Raw genomic sequence first — 19,527 nt, forward strand, 5'->3', positions numbered from 1 at the left:
GCATGTTTTGAATTAGAGATGGATTAAACAAACAGTCTCTGAGATAGTGGCGTTTTGTAATTGCAATATATACCAGATGTTGTGTTTCTAGGATGTCCCTTCTGTAGTGAAGACAAAATGTAGTTAGAATTTTCTAAGCATAATTCTATGCGGTTTCCTTAAAATATCTCATATTAGCTAATTGGAGAGAAAAATATGAGATATGGTAAAAACTTACCCTTGTTATCTCTATTTGTACGAAGTCCATAGGGTTCCACAGGATACCTTGGGATATAGGCGATGGCGGCAGACATCGGGCACCACAGAGTTAAAGTTTTCAGCCTCCCAGGGTGCACTGGGGTCCCTCTCCTACACCCCGCTCCCGAGCCAAGGCAAATCAGTTACGTAACAAGCCATGGGCCGGAGGAGAAGACAGATAGAGAAAAAAGTCGGGAACACACAAGAATCACATTCTCACCAGAAGGAGACGGAAAAACCGGTGACCAGATCAAAGCCCATCTGCAGTACAGGTGCGACAGGGCGGGAGTCCTGTGGAACCCTATGGACTTCTTAGAAATAGAGATAAAGGGTAAGTTCTTACCATATCATATTTTCTACTTCAGAGTCCATAGGGTATCCACAGGATACCTTGGGGCTGTCCCAAAGCAGTATCCTTTAAGGGTGGGGACGCTCCTGTGCTGAAAGGAGAATCCGCCGCCCGAAGGAAGCATCCTGAGAGGCGAAGGTATCAAAAGAATAATACCTCACAAAGGTATGGACAGAAGACCACGTGGCTGCCTTGCAAAGCTGAATAGCCGAGGCACCATGGCGAGCTGCCCACGAAGGCCCCACAGACCGTTGAATAAGCTTTAACAGAGGATGGTACAGGAAGGCCCTCATGAATGTAATCCTCAGAAATCGCCATGCGAATCAATCCTGCCAAAGTTTACTTAGTGGCAGGCCAACCCTTCTTACGGAAACCATAGAGGACAAACAAGGAGTCAGACTTCCGAAATGAATTGGTACGGTCAACATAAATCCTTAGAGCCCGTACCACATTCAAGGAGGCCTCACCAGCTGAGAGGTCTGGGGAATTAAAGGCCGGTACTATAATTTCCGTATTAATGTGGAAACCAGATACCACCTTAGACAGGAAAGGGCGAGTGCGAAGCACCGCCCTATACCTATGAAAAATCAGAAAGGGAGGACGATATCAGAGAGCACCCAAATCTGACACCCTTCTGGCCGAAGCAATGGCCAGAGGAAACACATTTTAAATCCACTGAGCCCAGTGGTTCAAATGGCAGTCCTTGGAGAGCCCTCAGGACCACAGCCAAATCCCAAGAAGACAGCGGTGGAACAAAGGGAGACTGAATACGAAGTACACCTTGCATAAAGGTGGGGACATCAGGAAGAGTAGCAAACCTACGCTGACATCACACAGAGGGCAGAAACCTGCACCTTCAGGGAAGCAAGGCGAAGACCGTGATCTAAGCCCGCCTGTAGGAAAGCCAAATCCCTGGATATCCTAAACACCTGAGGATCATAGCCTCTAGTGCGACACCATTCAAAGAAAGTATGCCACACTTTGTGGTAAATTCTTGTAGAAGCAGGCTTCCGAGCTCTGAGCATGGTGTTAATTACAGAGCTAGAAAAAAAACCCTGGACCTTAAACGGGCTGTCTGAAAAGCCGCGTCGTCAAAGACAGACGACCCAGGTCCGGATAATGGCAAGGACCTTAAGATAATAGGTCCGGACGTTGAGGCAACAGCATCGGAGTGTCTATGGAGAGCCTCCGAAGATCTGAGTACCAGTGACGTCTGGGCCATCAACAGGAGCGTGCCTCCTTCTTACTTGAACTTCCGAAGTACTCGAGGAAGAAGGGAGAACGGAGGGAGAGGTATGCAAACTGGAAGGTCCACTGGAGCAACAGAGCGTCCACCAGAAGAGCCTCCTCGTCTCTTGTTGTTGACCCGTACACCGTGAGGAGACCATGAGGCTTATCTCTGGAAGGCCCCACTCGTTCACTAGGAATTATAACAACTCCTGGTGAAGAGACCATTCCCCTGGATGCACGTCCTGACGGCTGAGGAAGTCTGCTTCCCAGTTGAGGACTCCTGGTATGAACACTGCCTTTCGCCCAAGCCAGAAAGCGGGACACCTGTGTCAGGGCCGCCTGACTTCTGGTTTCTCTTTGGCGCATTATGTAAGCTACCGTGGTGGCGTAGTCTGACTGGACTTGCACAGATTTTCCGTGAAGAACTAGTCTAGCTTGCTGAAAAGCTGTGAATACTGCTCGAAGTACCAATATGTTGATTGGAAAAGCAGATTCTGTTGTCGGTCACCTTCCCCAAAGAGGTGTGGACCTGTCACAGCCCCAAAACCCCGGAAACTGGCATTCTGAGGGCCCAGTCTGATATCCAAAAGGGGCGTCCCTTGTTGAGGTGGGATGTCTGTAGCCACCAGGCCAGAGACAGCTGTACCTCTGGAGAAAGCACCATTGCCAGTGTCTTTATCTGATGGGGCAACCCATTTCATCAGAAGATGATCACCTTCTGCAGAGGTTGCTCATTGCCGAGTGAACGAACACTCGGCGACTCTGAAGACAAATAGAAATCTTTGCCTGTAACGCAAAGATCTTTTCCTCAGTCACAAAGATCCTTCGTTGTGCGAGGAACCACTTTCAGGTTATCAGCCAGCCGTTATTCTGCAACTTAAAAATGAATAGAGGCGCCTGTGACCAGCTGCTGATTTAAAATGTTTACTCAATTCAAAAAAATCACAATAATATACAATCATAAATACACATAAAAATTGCAAATTCTTCTAAATTATATTAATAACAACAATAGCATATAATCGGCGGTAACCCACTGCGGGTTCCCGCCGCTTACCTGAATCCCCGTGAATCCGGCCAGAGTCTGGAATATCAGGGTCCCCGCTAGCGGAGACCCTGGTACCTGCCAGCATCCCTGGATCAGTGCCTGCCTTCTGGCCCGACGGGGTGGAGGAGCAGCAGCATGGACCTCTAATTAGCTTGTCCATGCTGCCCACTCATATTTATCGCAGCAACGCTGCTGGAAGAAACTTCAGGGCTGTTCCAACAGCCCCACTCTGATGAGGTGATCCGACTCTGTGCTGAACACCTTCGAAACTGATTTGCCTTGGCTCGGGGACGGGGTATAGGAGAGGGTCCCCAGTGCATCCTGGGAGGCTGAAAACTTTAACTCTGTGATGCCCGATGTCTGCCGCCATCGCCTATACCCCAAAGTATCCTGCGGATACCCTATGGATCCTGAAGTAGAAACTCAATTTTATAATACAACAGAGTAGGCTACATGCCTTTACTTTACAGATATCCATAACTTTTTAGGTCTTCCAAACCCCACTAGTTCCCCATCTGTGTAAATAAATAAATGGATATTATTCAGATATAAATGAGCCAATGGATAAATGATTAACTAGAAAATTATTAATTAGACAAAATAAAAATCCAGTGTTGTACAATATGAGCAAGATTCTGTCCCTGCATCCATCAGTCGACCAAACGACTGGTTTGAATGATTATAGTTTTTAGCCTGAAGAAAAATATTCTGGGTCGTTGGGTTTGTCCGATTCACCCAACTCTTGTTCAGCCGACTTCTTGCTGCTACTGCAGATCGCCTCCATACATAGTAGTGCAGTGGTTCTCAAATTTGGTTATCAGGACCCCACACAGTTCATGTTTTCCAGGTCACCCAGCAGGTGCACAGGTATGTTCATTACTCACTGACACATTTAAAAAGATCCACAGGTGGAGATAATTACTGCACTTGTGATTCTGTGAGGAGACTTGGAAAATATGCACTGTTTGAGGTCCTGAGAACAGAGTTTGAGAACTAGTGGAGTAGTGTATAGTGGGGCTCCAACTATTGGGCAGTTGTCTTTTCCCCCATTCCTCCTGGATGGTCTACTGCATGTGCATTGTATAGCCAGGTTAACTCTACTTGGGCTACATACTATTTCCACAGACCACCTGTAGACTTGATTTCGCACATCAGTATACAGGCCAGAGTGTGTGACAGAGACACATCCTGTGAAATCCCATTAAAATAGTCCATTCTGGAAAAGGGCATAGAGGCCAGAGCCAAGTTTATTTAAAAAACCCCTAAAAAAACAGCAGTTTGAGGAATGACAGTTGAAGCCGTTGTGAGGGAAGAGGGGATGACGCCATTGAACAGAGATAAGCAGATGAGAGAGTGTAAGCAGAAGGGAGTATCATAGCAGTTGGAAAGCAACAGAAGTAAAACAGTCAAATTAAGAACTGAATTGTGTCATATTGTGATCCTGCTGACACCCTCAGCCAAGAGAGCTCACAGCAAACGTCAGACAAGAGAGCTGACAGACTTTCTGCCTACGTCTGAGCGGACACTACCTCAGCAACGTCCATTGGACTGGTGAGACAAATCCTTTGAATATTATATATATATATATATATATATATATTTATTTATTGCGATATAGTCGGGGTAGGGGGTCCCTCTACTGGGGTAGATGGACACCTCCTTACACACAGCAACCAGGAAACAGCACACCAGTCCAGGGTTTTTGTGCAAGCTGGTCGGAACCAGTTTTATTGTGCAATATGAACAACAAAATAAACAAAAACACAAAAATAAATCCTAGCCCGTCTGGGCACTAACTAGACAGGTTATTCCCTCTCTACAAGTGGCAGGGCCTACTGCCTTATCACAAACACAGCACTTTCAACAAACCTCAGTGTCTGTTATCCCCAGCGTATGTGAGACACTTAACCAAAACCTAACACAGCTTATCTGAGCCACCTCCAGGTGCAACTACTAATCACCCTGCTCTCAGACTGAAAAGGCCCAACACCTGGAACGGCCTGTGGATGGAGTCCTCCCTCTCTTCTCACATCCACACCCCCAGGGCCCAATATCCAGCTTTTACCAAAAGCCGACACTTCTGGTCTGTTTGGCATAACAGACTTTTCCTGGGTTTTTTATAATACACATATGAAAGGAATCTGGGACGCACATATATGCCATCCCAGACTTCTCCAGTGCTTCTAACACAATATTTATATTTATTGATACATATATACACACATAATAAATATATATATAATATATTATTTTATAAATATAATATACTCCACTGCATGGGATATTATCCTATATATGCTATACCTATATAGTGGATTCCACAGTAAGCATTTCCAGTTTGTTTGATACAATCATATTTAATACAAGTGCTGCAATACTTGGTTCATTACTAAAAGGCAACTTACACCTGAACCCCACAGCTTAACAAGATAATTGTGCCCCGAAGTGCGCATAAAGACACGTTGTATCCTTGGCCACAGCACAGTTATGTTGGACTTTAGTAATGTGTCTCCATAGATTGAATATATTGTTTTTTTTTTTAGTAATGTAGTATTAAGCTAAGATTTTGTTATATATTTGCCATATGTGTGATGATCTTAACGTGTTTATAGTGTCTGTGATTTCATTAGATTGCGTTTTTAAATTAGCTGAATTCATTCTCTGTTTCTTACCATAACCAATTCCTTTTCCAGGTTATGGAATAAACTGCTTTATTCTTTTATGCAAAGCCCTGTCTGCCTTTCTTTGTGTCTGTCTGGGGAAACCTTGCCTCTCTGCCAGGGTAGGGTATAGAGAAAAGCTGTTGTCAAAGGGAGAATACCTTACCAAGGTACAGGTAACTCCGACCTGTACCTACACCACATCATTTGTACCTTTATCACACCAGGGTATTACAATCCTATTAGATTCAATATTCAGTATAGTCACAAGTGACTTATGTAATAATTTTGCATGTGTGGTAAATTTGCTGACACAAACTTACTTAAACATTCACTAAGGCCTCAGTAAAATATATTAATTTACTCAACTTTATCTCAAAATGACCACACCTCAACTCACCTATTACCTCTGAGCTTTAGGACAGTGGCATTTAAAATATATATTTTCACTGAGACTTCACATTTCATTTACAGGGCATCAGCCCTAAACCCACAATTAGACAGCCATTCTACATGTTTAGCCATCATTTGTGCAAATGCAGCCAATAAATCTACAACAAACCTGTCTGTCAGCAATATTATTTATTTATTACCAGTTATTTATATAGCGCACACATATATAAGTCATGTATCAACTATAAAGGTCACGGAATAGCTCAGTGATGTCAGTGATCTCACAGGCTGCATTCTCAGGAACATTTAAATGGCCAAACATTTGAAAAAATAGCTACTCCACTTTTTGCAGTCAATATTCACAGTTCATAGAGGGTTTGCTCATATCAGATCTCTGGGACAAGTACAGGATATGTCATTTTTTATATGTTGTACAGCAAATGTTCACCCTTACACTAACCTTGTGATGTTGTGAAGACCGATGACCCATTAGAAGATGCAGCAATGCCAGTAATTGCCCTGAAAGTTTTAAGTGATAACAAATCACAAGGGAACATAATCCATTAAAGTAACATTTCCGAACTACTTTCCAATTTTCCAAGTGGACATATATAATAGCCGAAATAAATAAATCATACTGTGCCTCGCTTATTTCTTAGATGCATCAAAAGACTTATAAAGAGATTTAAAACAGTTTGTAGTAATAAAAGTAGGTGATCGCTGATCATAAACCGTTCTAGAGAATAAATACAAGACATGGGAAAGTCAGCTCTTGGGGCATCTTTTTTCCAAGAAGTTGAAACTGCAGTGGATTCACCATGATCCTGAGCCAATCTCTGGCTTACCCTATATTTACCCAATGCTTGCTAGTGTATCTGCAGAAGGAAAGGGGCCTTTTAACAAATAAATTATGTGTACCAGGAGCTGCCTAAAGGTGGGTACACACTATGATGACGGATCGGCCGTCCTATCTAACGAATGGCAAGTGCATACACACTTACCAATCATCGTGTTGTGACTGACGTCACAACTGGGCGGGCACTTACAAAAAAAAAATGTGGGTGACGCGCCCTCCGCTTCTGGAAACGCAGGCAGTCCTTGCTCCTACACCGCCCTCCCCCCCAAACTCATCGGCCTGTCAATCAGCCAGAGGCTTGGGGGAACTGCGTGCAATCTCCTTCACTGTGTCTAAACTTCATCTGAAGTGACAACTGGACTGTATAGAGCTAATAGAATGTGGTAGGCAGCTCCTACACACTAATCTGGTATATTATATTATATATAATCATCTATTTAACAGGCTCATTTTGATAAAGGTATTTTCAATATGAACCATTTGCTTTTCTTATGCAGATAGATATAATGAACTAAAGAATTAAGTAGACACCCAATGTAAATTTTAATAAAATTCTCAGAAAAATCAATGATGTTTCTGACACTTGTACTATGAGACGTCTGACACACACATTAGTTAGAAGGGTTTGTCATACTTCTTACTTTCTATTTGCATTATTAGCCTTTTTATATGAGTACACATAAGAGTTACAATACATGAAATAATAGCCAGTGTTCCCCTATTCTCAGTAAAGATGGAATGGACATAATTATATTACTCACTCTTTATGGATCTTGTACCTGCTGTCTACCTGGAATTTGGTAATGTTGCTCCATGCAAGAGTCTTACTTTCTTCTGTTAGGTCTTCGAATGAATCCTCGCTAAGAGAAACTGCACAAAACAAATAATAACCAACTAACACATGGAAATATGAAACGAATGATGAAGACCTCGGGATGATTCATCCTAGTGGCAAAATGCATTAATCACAGAGCTAAGAAGCTTATGCAGGTAGACAATGTACAGATAACTTTTTTAGTCAAAGTTGTAGGGGAAGGGGAGGGGTAAATGTATTAACCTATACAAGCCGCCATTTCTCAGCGTGTTTAAGCTCGAAACTTAAAACAGCAATGACATCAAGGGGGAATTCAATTAGGTCTGTTAATTTAATGCAGCGATTTTCAACCGCTGTGCCGCGGCACAGCGGTTCCCAAGTGTGCCGCCGGGAGATGCCCCCCACAGCTGTATCTATTTATTTCCCTAACTTTGTGCCGGGGCAGCGCTGAGCTCTTCCACATGGCTCAGCCGCTGCCCGGGCCATACCAATGGAGACGCGGCGGCGTGACATCATAGGTCACGCACGCCGCGTCGCTGTCCCGCCTGCACAGTACTTCACACTGCTGATGAGCAGTGAATGTGACTGCTGCAAGCCTGCACCAACCGGTGCTGAGGAATTGAAGGATCTGCCCAGTAACGCTACCGAGGGACAGGGAGCTCCAGGTATGGGGTCTATATGTATTATGTTTGCTATCTGTGGGGGCCAGTGTAAATATGTTTTTTTTTATTTGGGGGCAATGTGTATTATTTTGCTGTCTGTGGGGGCTAGTGTAAATGTGTTTTTTTATGTGGGGGCAATTTATATCATTTTGCTTTCTGGATAGTGTGATGTTTTTTGTTTTTTTTTCATTTGTGGGCCAGTTTGCTTTATTTTGCCTTCTGGAGGTACCAGTGTAATTGTATTTTTATGTGGGAACCATGTGTATTATTTTCCCTTCTGTGAGGACCAGTATGATTGTTTTTTTTTAAATGGGGGCCAATGTGTTTTATTTTTGTTTTATGTGGAATCCAATGTGCTTTGTTGGTTTCCGTGGAGGCCAATAAATGTGCTTTAATTTCCCCCCGTGGGGACCAATGTGCGTGTTTTTCTTCATGGGGGACAGATGGTGTGCCTTGGTACTTTAAAAAATTTGTTCGGTGTGCCGAGAGTTCAAAAAGGTTGAAAATCTCTGATTTAATGGGAGTGAAAAAGGGTGATAGCCTTGGGCTTTAATGTCTGGGGCTATTCAATTCCAGCCTCTTTTTCACCCGAGTCCCTTTTTTAACGCTCGTTAAATTAACATGTTAACAGGTGTTGATACATTGAACCCCTGATAAGTTCACGGACCTATGCGTTAACAGAACCCTAGAACAGGCTATTTAATGGGAATTTCTTTTGCGTCTCAAAATAAATCCTGTCAAGTATAGCCTGCGGGCTTGCTTTCGGGAATAACAGAATTGCCCCGAGGGATCAATTAGCCCGCTGTAAATTGCTACAGCTAATTGAATTCCCCCCTAAAAGTAAAAGATAGCATTTGCCTATTTCGTAACTGAATAAATCCTGTTCTGAAATCCTCCTCCATAAACCTCATCTAAGAACAGGGAACACATTTGCCAATACTGTTACATACATTTTTTCTTAAAATACAACAATCTGTTTTACCATTGTGTTTCAAGATTGAAAATAATAAAAACTGAATAGATGTATTAATTGGATAGCTCTGTGTGGCCAGGACACATATATGGCTATGTATGACTCGGAGACCATATACCACTATCTAAAACTGTAGTTTTAAAATGCAAAGCCTTTTACAACACCCTATGGTACATTTGAAATCAGTAAGGGTTTTGCAAAGATGAAGGAGACAGTCTGTAGAATAAAACAAGACAGTATAGTACAGAACCTACTGCACATACACCCAGCAATTTCACCCTGCACCAGTTCTAGGTTATAAATATATGTATACTTATTTTTTTTCTCTCCACCACCCATTTATGATTTTATGATTCTTCTTCAGTACAAATTTGATAATTTTTTAAAAATTTCAATTCAGACATCTGGTGGTGATTCCAGGAATGCCAGTAGTCTCCTCATCTTGCCCGTTACAAGCTTCTCACACCCACTTACAAAGCCCTCACCCAATTATATCTCTGACCTCATCTCCCTTCACACTGCCCGCCCTCTTCGTTCCGCTAATGATATGTTGCTTCTCCTACCAACTGATTACTTCCTCCCACTCCTGCCTCTAACGGACTCACAAGAACCCACTTCTTCATCAAAGCAATCCATCTCTTATCCTAACACTCTGTCCCATGCTCACAATCTACCTCTTCTGTTTCACCCCTCCCCCTAAATGTACACTCTCACGAGCAGGCCCTCTTTCCCCATGTACTTCTCCCTCCCTTACTTATACTATTATCTACTCTATACTCCTTACAACGACACTTAACTCGTGACTTATGCCACCCTTCTACTTATTTGAGTGTTATGACCGCTGTTGCAGCAATGTACCATGTACTTATCCTGCATTGTCTTGTACTGTAAGTCACTTTTCTTTAGTTCTTCTCAACTGTTTATTGTACTTTGTTAGGTGCTGCAAAACCCTTGTAGTGCCACATAAAAAAAGAATAGTAATAAAATGACTTGTGTTCATGTTCCCAGCCTGAAATGAAGCATCTGGCATGTCAGTAGAACGGTGTTTCAATTTAACTCTCCTTCCTTCATTCCTGATACAATGAAATGTGGACATCAGGGGTTCTCAACCCTAGTCCCCAAGTACTGTACCAACAGATAATGTTTTGAGAATTTCTTTAACCATGCACAGGTGAGTTCATCTGTTTTGCTGGGTCAGTAATTATCCCTCGTTTCCACAGACAGAAATACACAAAACATGACCAGTTACTCGTACTTGAGGATAGTGGTTGAGAACCCCAGTGTGAATGTTGCTTGGTTCATAGATGGGTTGAGGGAGCGATAATTAATTGATGGTTCAGGGAACTTTGAGAGTCCTTCTAAACCTAGTTGATGTTTGTTTTATATCTCTATTCTTTCAGGAAGAACAATATGACTTGTCCTTAGAAACAGTACATTCAGGATCATAAATAGCTTTTTTTCCATTTAATTCAGATAGCAGAAGCTGCAAATTGTATTTACAAAATTAATCAATAAGCAACAATTGATGTGATGATGTGCCTAATTCAGAGATGGACACAGTTGCGCCTTCTGCCGCCATGGCCGATGATCTTCCTGCTGAGATGCCCACTGGCTGTGGAATTAAACCATCGCCGTGCGTATAAAGACTCACCAACTGAGATTGCACCAGCCCTATGGAAGCGCAGAATCACTGACTAAATTTGGCCGTCTGTGTCAGTGCGACATGCCGGCATCTTGATAGCCACCCCCATGTTACCATCCCGGAACTCCCACTGAAATCCCTGGGTCTTGCGTCCAAATTTGCATCTTGCGTTCAAATAGAGTGGTAACCATCGGGGTGCATGTGCAGACTGAAAACTTCGGGCCGCTTGTGTGCGGCACCAACACTACGTGCATCACTGAATCAGGCCCAATATGACATGCATACCTGGAGATTCTAGTGTTGACATATTCTGACTGGAAGAGCGTGAAAAACATATAGGCTTTGTAAAAATTCTCTTTGGATGAGGTTTTGTAAACAGTTGCTTTGGTGTCTGACCAAATTCCAAAATCTGAGTCAACATTGCAATTTTCTGATCAGGGTCCTCAATACTGAAATGAAAAGTCATTAAATAAATTTACATCTATCTAAATCGCAAAATAATCAAATCATTGTTATTGGATTAGGGCTCAAACACAAGTTGCTTTGACATGATCCTATTTGCAGAAAGGCCACAAGTTTGGAGGTCTATTGGGGGAGACACTTTGAATACACAAACAATGCTATTTATTGAAAAAAATAAATCTTCCTGTACTACAAGCAAAGCATTAAAAAATCTGACCTTACAAGTACAAAATGGTGTAGTACATACTGCTGCCGAAACAGATCTAAACTATGGTTATGGTGATATAATGTAATTAAAGGTTACAGCATTACCTTTTTAAGTCAATTTCTCCTTCATAGGTGACTGGATGAAACACTAGGAAAAACAAGCTACTTTTAGTAATGCATTGTAAAAAAAAAAAAGTAAAGTGGTCCATACACGGTGCGATTTTTTGCACGATATGGCCGATTTAGATCAATCGTAATGACCAATCGTGTGCATCGTGTGCGGTATTTGTACAATTACGATGCGCTACCCCGCTGTTGTAAATCTGCATTGTAGTTCTTATGGAAAAACTGTAAGATTACGACCTACCGTGTACGTTGTGCCACACATCATATGGTGTTTTGCTTGGTGAACGATCCGATTTACGAGGTCTTGCATAATCCCTGGCCACTCCCCCCCTCCATTTTGTGAGAGACGAAACATCGGTATCATGTGATTGTATGTACAGTCGTACACCATTTGACCAAATCGTATAGAGAATTTCAAGGGAAGAATCTCAAGGGAAATCGTACAATACATCTTAACGTTAGGAAATCGCACCGTGTATGGCCGGCATAAGATCTATTCTCAGAGCTCCCTTTCCTTTCCTAGACTGGCTTCTCCACTATGGCCTTTCCTTCCATGGGTTGGCCTCTCCACCTTGGCCTTTCCTTCCCTGGACTGGCCTTTCCTTCTATGAACTGGCCTTTCCACCTTGGCCTTCCTTCCCTAGACTGGCCTCTCCTCTTTTCCCTTTCCTTCCTTGGACTGGCCTCTCCACCTTTCCCTTCCCTTCACTGGAGTGGCCTCTCTCCTTTACCTTTTATTCTCTGGACTGGCCTGTTTCCTTTACCTTTCCTTCCCTGGTCTGGCCTTTCCACCTTTACTTTCCTTCACTGGACTGGTCTCTCTCCTCCTTTACATTTTCTTCCCTGGAATGATCTATCCGCCTTGGTTTATCCTTTACAACCGATACTGTTCCTTCAACATTTTGTAGTAGTTTTGCTTACAAGACAATGTACATGGTGTCCTCACCATTATTGGCAGCAACAGCTTCACTCCCTCTCTGCTTACAGCCAAATATCAAGTCAATCCAATCTGGAAAATGGTCCGACACATACTGACTCTCTAATGCCTCTCTGTTCTTCTGCAGGAAATCTTCAGGATCTAATAAAATGAGAGATAAAAGTATAAAATACCCAGATGCACATAGTATGGATAACTCCAATAAATAATCCAAGTATTAGCTGTACTGTGGCACATTCCTATGTCCCATACCGGGATATCATTACCTGATGCCCATGGCGGAAACTCCACATCATCAACCAATTTCCCCCCTTGTCTCTTCCCCAGCTCCAGGTTCAAATTGTTCAGCAGGAAACTGCTATCATTTCCATAAAATTCCGGAATCAACTAAAAAATTAGAATGACGTTAAAAAAAAGAAAAATGGACTAAGTAAATATTTTAAGGCTCCAGAAACGAATTACCTCTTTGAAGTCAGTCACTCCTTCCAAGCAGTTTCTCCATGTTTCTGCAATGCTACAAAATGGCAATAATAAGTCTGTTTCATTTCAATTTCTATATGTCTTAATTGGAAGTAATAGATGTATATAAAAGAAAGTTAACATGAATTCTATAACCTGAAAATGTTACTAACCTGTTGAACATCCTATCTGCATGGTCAAACTTCCCATTTTGGATGCAGAGCATGTGCTCAGGTGCTGCAAAAATATTGGTATACTTTTATCAGTTTACAAAAATTCAGACAATGTTCCAATGTACTTATATGAATTGAGTAGTCACAGTAGTCTTTGAGTAGCAGGGACACACACAAATGGCATGCTCCATTATTAAACATGTGACATCTGGTGTGCTTTGGAGTCACTGCATTGATGACAGGGGCATTTTGACATTAAAGATGGGCTATAACTTGTGAACTAGACCCTAAAGTAGCTTTTAAGCTTTGGTCAGCTCCGCAGACATACATGTACTGCATCAAGCTGGCATTTAAAACAGTTTACACCGAAGTTGAAGACAGCATTAAATTCTTATGCTATGTAAAGACATGTATCCTACATATAATAAAGGTGGCAGACAGCCATTGTGCACTGTGACTTAGATAGACCTTTTGAAGCACCTCCAGAATTCCTGTCCTCTGCCCATTTATATGTTATTTTTGCACTTTTTTTCCATATCAGCTCAGGAAACAACATTAAGTATATTACAGTTTTCTAGGGAACCATGTAGCACAATTTTATATAAAAATGTGGGGCATTAATAGAATGCTAATTAAATTGGCTATACAAGCATTTTAAAAGGGGAATATCGAACTGAATAACAATTTTGGGTCTAAATGTACAAGATATTAGCGCTCCCATAACTCATGTTCTCATGTCACCATCTATGTCACGTCTTCTTAAGCTTTGTAATAGGGAATAGTCAAGAAAATTTAAGCAAAAGGACAAAGTCGGTGACCAATGAGGTATTTTCTTTTAAGCTTCTAAACTGCAATACAAAAATGACAATTGCTGTACCACCTTTCAAAAACCTCCCCTGGGGTGTCATTACCACCCTTGAACACAGGTGTGATACATTATTTCGACAATACAAAAAGGGTAAACAGTGTATAGATCGACATTAAATGGTCGACAGTGACAAAAGGTCGACATATATGTAGGTCGACAATATATAGGGTTGACAATGAGCACCTTCCGTGCTTAAAAGATAATCTTAGTTGTAAGTAAAATAAAAAAGTATACATATGTGTGGTCAAATATAAAATCGTTTCAAATTTGTGCAACACTTTCAATAAAAATGATATATATATATATATATATATATATAAAATGGAAAAAAGTGCATAATGCCTATGTAAACTTGATACCTATTGAGGCCAAAGTGCTACGTGCGCTTATTACAGAATTCCAACAAAGTGCAAAAAGTGCACAAAAGTGGCAATACCTACTTAAAATTTAGAAAATCATTCAATTAATGAACATATACAGGTGTATCCAAATAAAAATGTATATTTAATTAGATAAAAGACAATACATAAGAACAATTCATTTGATAAAAAAGCAAAACTACAATATACAGTAAAAATAGAAGCAAATTGATAAAAAAATTGGGGACATAGGATGAGGATCAAAGTGCTTATCTGAAAAGGATGTTCAAAAGTTCATGAAGGTAAGTGGATAGAACTTTTGAACATTCTTTTCAGATAAGCACTTTGATCCTCATCCTATGTCCCCAATCCTTCCTGCAGTAAGCTTTACTACGCAGAACATCAAACTTGCAATACACTTTTGAGCACGCCCATGTCTGTTGCTTCTGCATTGAATTAATGACACCCCCCTCCCCCAACACAAAATAAAAAAAAATAAAAAATATATCAAACAAACCGGAGAGTGCCTTACCAACTCTGGCCAAGTAGAAAAGAACATAGCCTGGTGAGGAGTAGTGTCCTCCATATATAAACTTTGGTTCAGGCATTTCGCGATAACGCCTCTGCAAGAAAATAATTAGCAAAGTATGTATCATAAAAATAGAGCAATGATGTATAGAAGAGGAATTTCACAAATTACTTTTCATTTGTCGGCCATTCATTAGAAAGGAGGAAAACACAACCACAAACATTGACAAAATAAAAAGGGATAAAATAATGTTTGAACATTTTAGTTACTACACAGAAATAGTACAAATGGGGATCAGCATGGAGAGTAAAACATACAATGAAAGTAATAAACAGTAACTTCCAATCAGACTGGTAACAAAGGTGTTTTATGATGCAGACTCTGTTCATTGTATTTTAATGTGAACGGTTACATGCTGTGAGACAAATGGTCCCTAGGTCACCGATAGATTTACCATTGCAAAACATGTATTCACTACCCCTTGATCGCACAACAGTATGAAAGGCATACCTCCTAATATTTACCATGTAAGAATTGGTAAAATAGTGTGCGATCTGCTGTAAATGGGGGCACGGCCATTATAATGGGTGTGTAGCCAGAGCTTCGGAAGCCCTGTGCCTGCCCCCAGCCTTGTTATCCTCCTACCACAACTGCTGCTGGCACATTAAAGAAGGCACCAAAAAATGGGACCTCGCCTAACTCTCGCTGAATTGGGACACAATTCTTGAAAAGTGGGAAAGATCTCTATGTTCTGGAATTTCCTGCCTAAATCTGAACAGTTGGCAAGTATGCACTCATTTTGTGTAGACAGGGAGTACAATTCCAAGGGGTGTGATTGAGTTTGAAAATATTGAATCTTAATCTTTGATTTAATATTTAATCCTCTTATAAAAGAATCCTGCTAAATAATGGACCATATCCAAACCCTGATCAGCAACAAACAACTCAAGAATCTGTCTGGACCTTGAAGTACATGTTGGGTTTGGAGCACAATGTACTTTCATCGAATCATTAAATTATTTACGTGGGGAAATAAATTAAGACAAAATTATACTTTTAATAAAAAAATTGTGTTCATAATGCTATATGATATCGTGACTTAAAGTAAATAAAGAACTAAAGTGTATAATATGAAATGTCTAATGGGGACAGGCTTGTTGTAAGAACACGCCAAGTTAAACTGCATATAGCATTTAGCAGTGCATGGCTGAGTGTGAGAGTTGGCATTTTACAGCAATTAATTTATATGTCAAGCTTAGTAAATGCGTACCAATAATTGCTGAAGCCGATCCTTATTTAGCGCACCGACTGGCTTACTCAGGTCCCGGAAAGTTTCAGGAATGGTTAAATCTTTAAAAAAGAAAAATATGAAACATCAGAAAAAAGTAAAATTATTTTCTGTGTGTTGGGGTGACACAAAGACCATCTTTTTGCTCTATTAAACACATTTATCATCTCAAGAATCATTAGGAGATTGCAAAATACAGTTGCAACCAAGCCTTAAGCGGGGCCAGCTCCTTCCTGCTTTAAGTTCCATGAGCTCTTTTCTCTGTCTTGTTGTCCCCTAGCTGCATTTCTACACTTTATACCTCACAAAGCTTTTCCTGTTGTCACGCTTCTTGAAAAAAAGCTTCGACAGATTGTGAAGCTCAGTAAGACCATAAAGCTGAAAATGACTGAACTTTATATTTGCCCAGAGCAGCTGACTTCCACATCACATGACCTACTCGGTATTACATGGCGTCCTCCACGAAACGTAAGGCGCTCATGCAGCACCTGAAGCAGTCAGGGATCAGTGCAAGTAGGGCATGCAGTCCTTTCACTTCTGTCGGCTTCTGAATATCAAAGACAGCAGTGCAGTTATATATCCCATTAAATGAAATTTTGAGGATATCTTGAGTACAGAAGCTGCAGTAGTTTCTTGAAGTAAGTCGCACAGATTTCCGATTGATGTAACAGCAATGGCAGCTTTAATGGCACTTCTAGTTGTTACGATAATGAAGCTTAGCTTAACAATAATTACAGATGAACTGTTGGGTTTTACTCGGTTATATCTGGATCTCAAAAACATCATCTTTTTGGCTATCTGGCTCTCACGAGTTTTTGATAGCCAGTAAGATAAATCCGAACTTGCGCTAATTTGGTGAAAACAACAGAGTCATAACTGAACCGCTTATCTCTAATAATAATACAGCAGCGATAAAAAAAAAAAAAAAAGAATACTTGTGTGTGTGTAATATATATATATATATAGATCTCACTTTTATCCAAAAGGACTCAAACTGCTTTACATTTTGATCAAAGAAACCACATTACATTGAAGGCAGCCATCTTGTGTGCACTACAGTAGTCAAAGTGGATGAATACAACTGTGCTGCAGAATGTGGTTAGGATGAACTAAAGGTACCAGGCAAAGTCACCATTGCGAGCACACTAAATAGGTTGCAATGGGTGGGATGATCAGTACATACAGTTTTGATTACACTTTGGGGTGATACAAAGTACGAAATACAATATATAAAACCACAAGATACGTACAGAATTGTAAGTTCCACAAATTGTTCATCCCACCCATGAGAGTACTAGGCGAGGAAGTCAGCTAGGGGGCACTACACAAGTTACAATGGGCAAGATGAGCATTACTTGGAGATGCGATAACACTCTGTAGATACAAAGTACAAAATAATTTGGGGATGAAGTGGAGTCGGAGGGATCTCTGTGCATGGACACAGGGAGTTTCTGCACACAGTGCATGTGCAGATGTCAACTTACGCATCTCTGTGTCCTGATTCAGAAGGAACTTGGCGGGATCTGCCATTCCATGAAATGGGGAATATCAGGATGGAAAGTTGGCGGTGACTATGTAAGCGCATGGAGCCGCCCTGACCTTGTGGGGGTGTTGTGAGTGTGTATCAGAAGCTCAGATTCTGAGTTGTGCATACGTGGAAGGGAAGCCGGTCTCTGACGCATCTATGAGCTGCACAGCTTCCCGATTGCAGACACATGGAACCCCACAATAGCTGAAGGAAATCTTGCATTAGCATAAGATAGTAAATTTGGCTTCCGTGGCTGCCCACAACTACAACAATTTTGCGCGTGAATCAGAATAGGTTAATTCATACAAACTACAAGACACAATCAGTTCACAGACTATTCATACCATCCATGAAAGTACCAGTCAAGGCAGCCATCTTGGGTGCACTGTTCAGGTTACAATGGATAGGATAACAGTATGCAATTATATGACCCAAAGTGGGTGCCATTATCATGTAGCGTTAGGGACACCAACACAGACGCCTTGACGCGGACCGATACTTAAACATATCTTTGCAAATATATGGAACAAAGATCTCTGCATTTCTATTATTATGTAGTATTCAAATCTTATTGCTGGTTTATTGCAGTGTGCTGGGGGAAATATTTTTTTTCTAGTCTAAATTAAACCCCTCCCTTTTCAAGCACCTGTAATAGACTATTAAGTTGATCTGAGCAACCACTATCTTTTATTACTGTTCTGAGAGGCATGGATGGGACCAGCATTGGGAGGGTGTGCTGGTTCCTGTAGTGCTATTTGGAGGATTCTGGGGTACCTCCAGGTGAGTTGACTCAAAGTGGGTGCTAATATCACGTAGCGTTAGGGACACCGGTACAGAGACGCCTTGACGCGGTCCAATGCTTAAACATATCTTTGCGAATATATGCAACAAAGATTTCTGGATTTCTATTACCATGCAGTATTCAAATCTTATTGCTGGTCTATTACAGTGTGCTAGGGGACTTAGTTTTTCTTTTAATAATGGATAGGATAAGCCAGAGATTCCCAAATGCGGTCCTCAAGGCTCCCCAACAGTTCATGTATTAGAGATATCCATGGTTGAGCACAGGTTGTTAAATTAAATTGACTGAGGTACTAATTAAGCCACCTGTGGATCTCTCTAAAACCTGAACTGTTGCCTTGAGGACCGCGTTTGGTAACCTCTCGGATAAGCAGTAGTACGTGGAAATATGAAGCATCAAACTAACATAAATAGGAAGAGAAACTGCTGTGTAGACCAGACGTCAAATAGCTTAATCCTAGTTAACTGAGTGCCTGCATTCTCATTCTTTTACAGCACAAAAATACAATGAAATGTGTGAATTGTGTAATATATCAATTAAAAAAAGTCCACCCTTGCTAGAACACTAAATTCTGTCTTGTGTTTTAAGTTGGTGGCATAAATACGGCCTCACAGCACTGAGGTCGTGGATTCGATTCCCACAATGGCACTACCCGTGTGGTGTATGTATATTCTCCCTGTGCTTGCGCGGGTTTCCTCCGGGTGCTCCGGTTTCCTCCCACACTCCAAAAATATACGGGTAGGTTAATTGGCTCCCAACACAAATAAACCTTAGTGTGTATGTGTGTGTGCATGTGATCAGGAATATAGATTGTAAGCTCCACTGGGGCAGGGACTGATGTGAATGGCAAAATATTATCTGTAAAGCGCTGCTGAATGTGTGCTCTATATAAATAACTTGTAATAATAACAATAATAAAGAGGTA

General features: G+C 41.2%; 1 protein-coding gene across 1 annotated transcript in view; it reads right to left on the reverse strand.

Annotated features, from left to right (window-relative positions):
• Positions 1-19,527, reverse strand: part of NSMAF (neutral sphingomyelinase activation associated factor) — a 65,224-nt gene that overhangs the window by 10,809 nt on the left and 34,888 nt on the right. The window contains exons 14-23 of the mRNA XM_088469311.1: positions 16,255-16,334; positions 14,988-15,078; positions 13,229-13,292; positions 13,059-13,110; positions 12,863-12,983; positions 12,606-12,737; positions 11,639-11,681; positions 11,150-11,313; positions 7,535-7,643; positions 6,378-6,436 (exon numbers count right to left, since the gene is read on the reverse strand). Coding sequence (XP_088325437.1) covers positions 6,378-6,436; positions 7,535-7,643; positions 11,150-11,313; positions 11,639-11,681; positions 12,606-12,737; positions 12,863-12,983; positions 13,059-13,110; positions 13,229-13,292; positions 14,988-15,078; positions 16,255-16,334 — 915 coding nt within the window. The remainder of the gene's footprint in view (positions 1-6,377; positions 6,437-7,534; positions 7,644-11,149; positions 11,314-11,638; positions 11,682-12,605; positions 12,738-12,862; positions 12,984-13,058; positions 13,111-13,228; positions 13,293-14,987; positions 15,079-16,254; positions 16,335-19,527) is intronic.

Source organism: Taudactylus pleione, unplaced genomic scaffold, assembly GCF_031769625.1.
Source record: "Taudactylus pleione unplaced genomic scaffold, aTauple2 ptg000090l, whole genome shotgun sequence".
Taxonomy (NCBI): domain Eukaryota; kingdom Metazoa; phylum Chordata; class Amphibia; order Anura; family Myobatrachidae; genus Taudactylus; species Taudactylus pleione.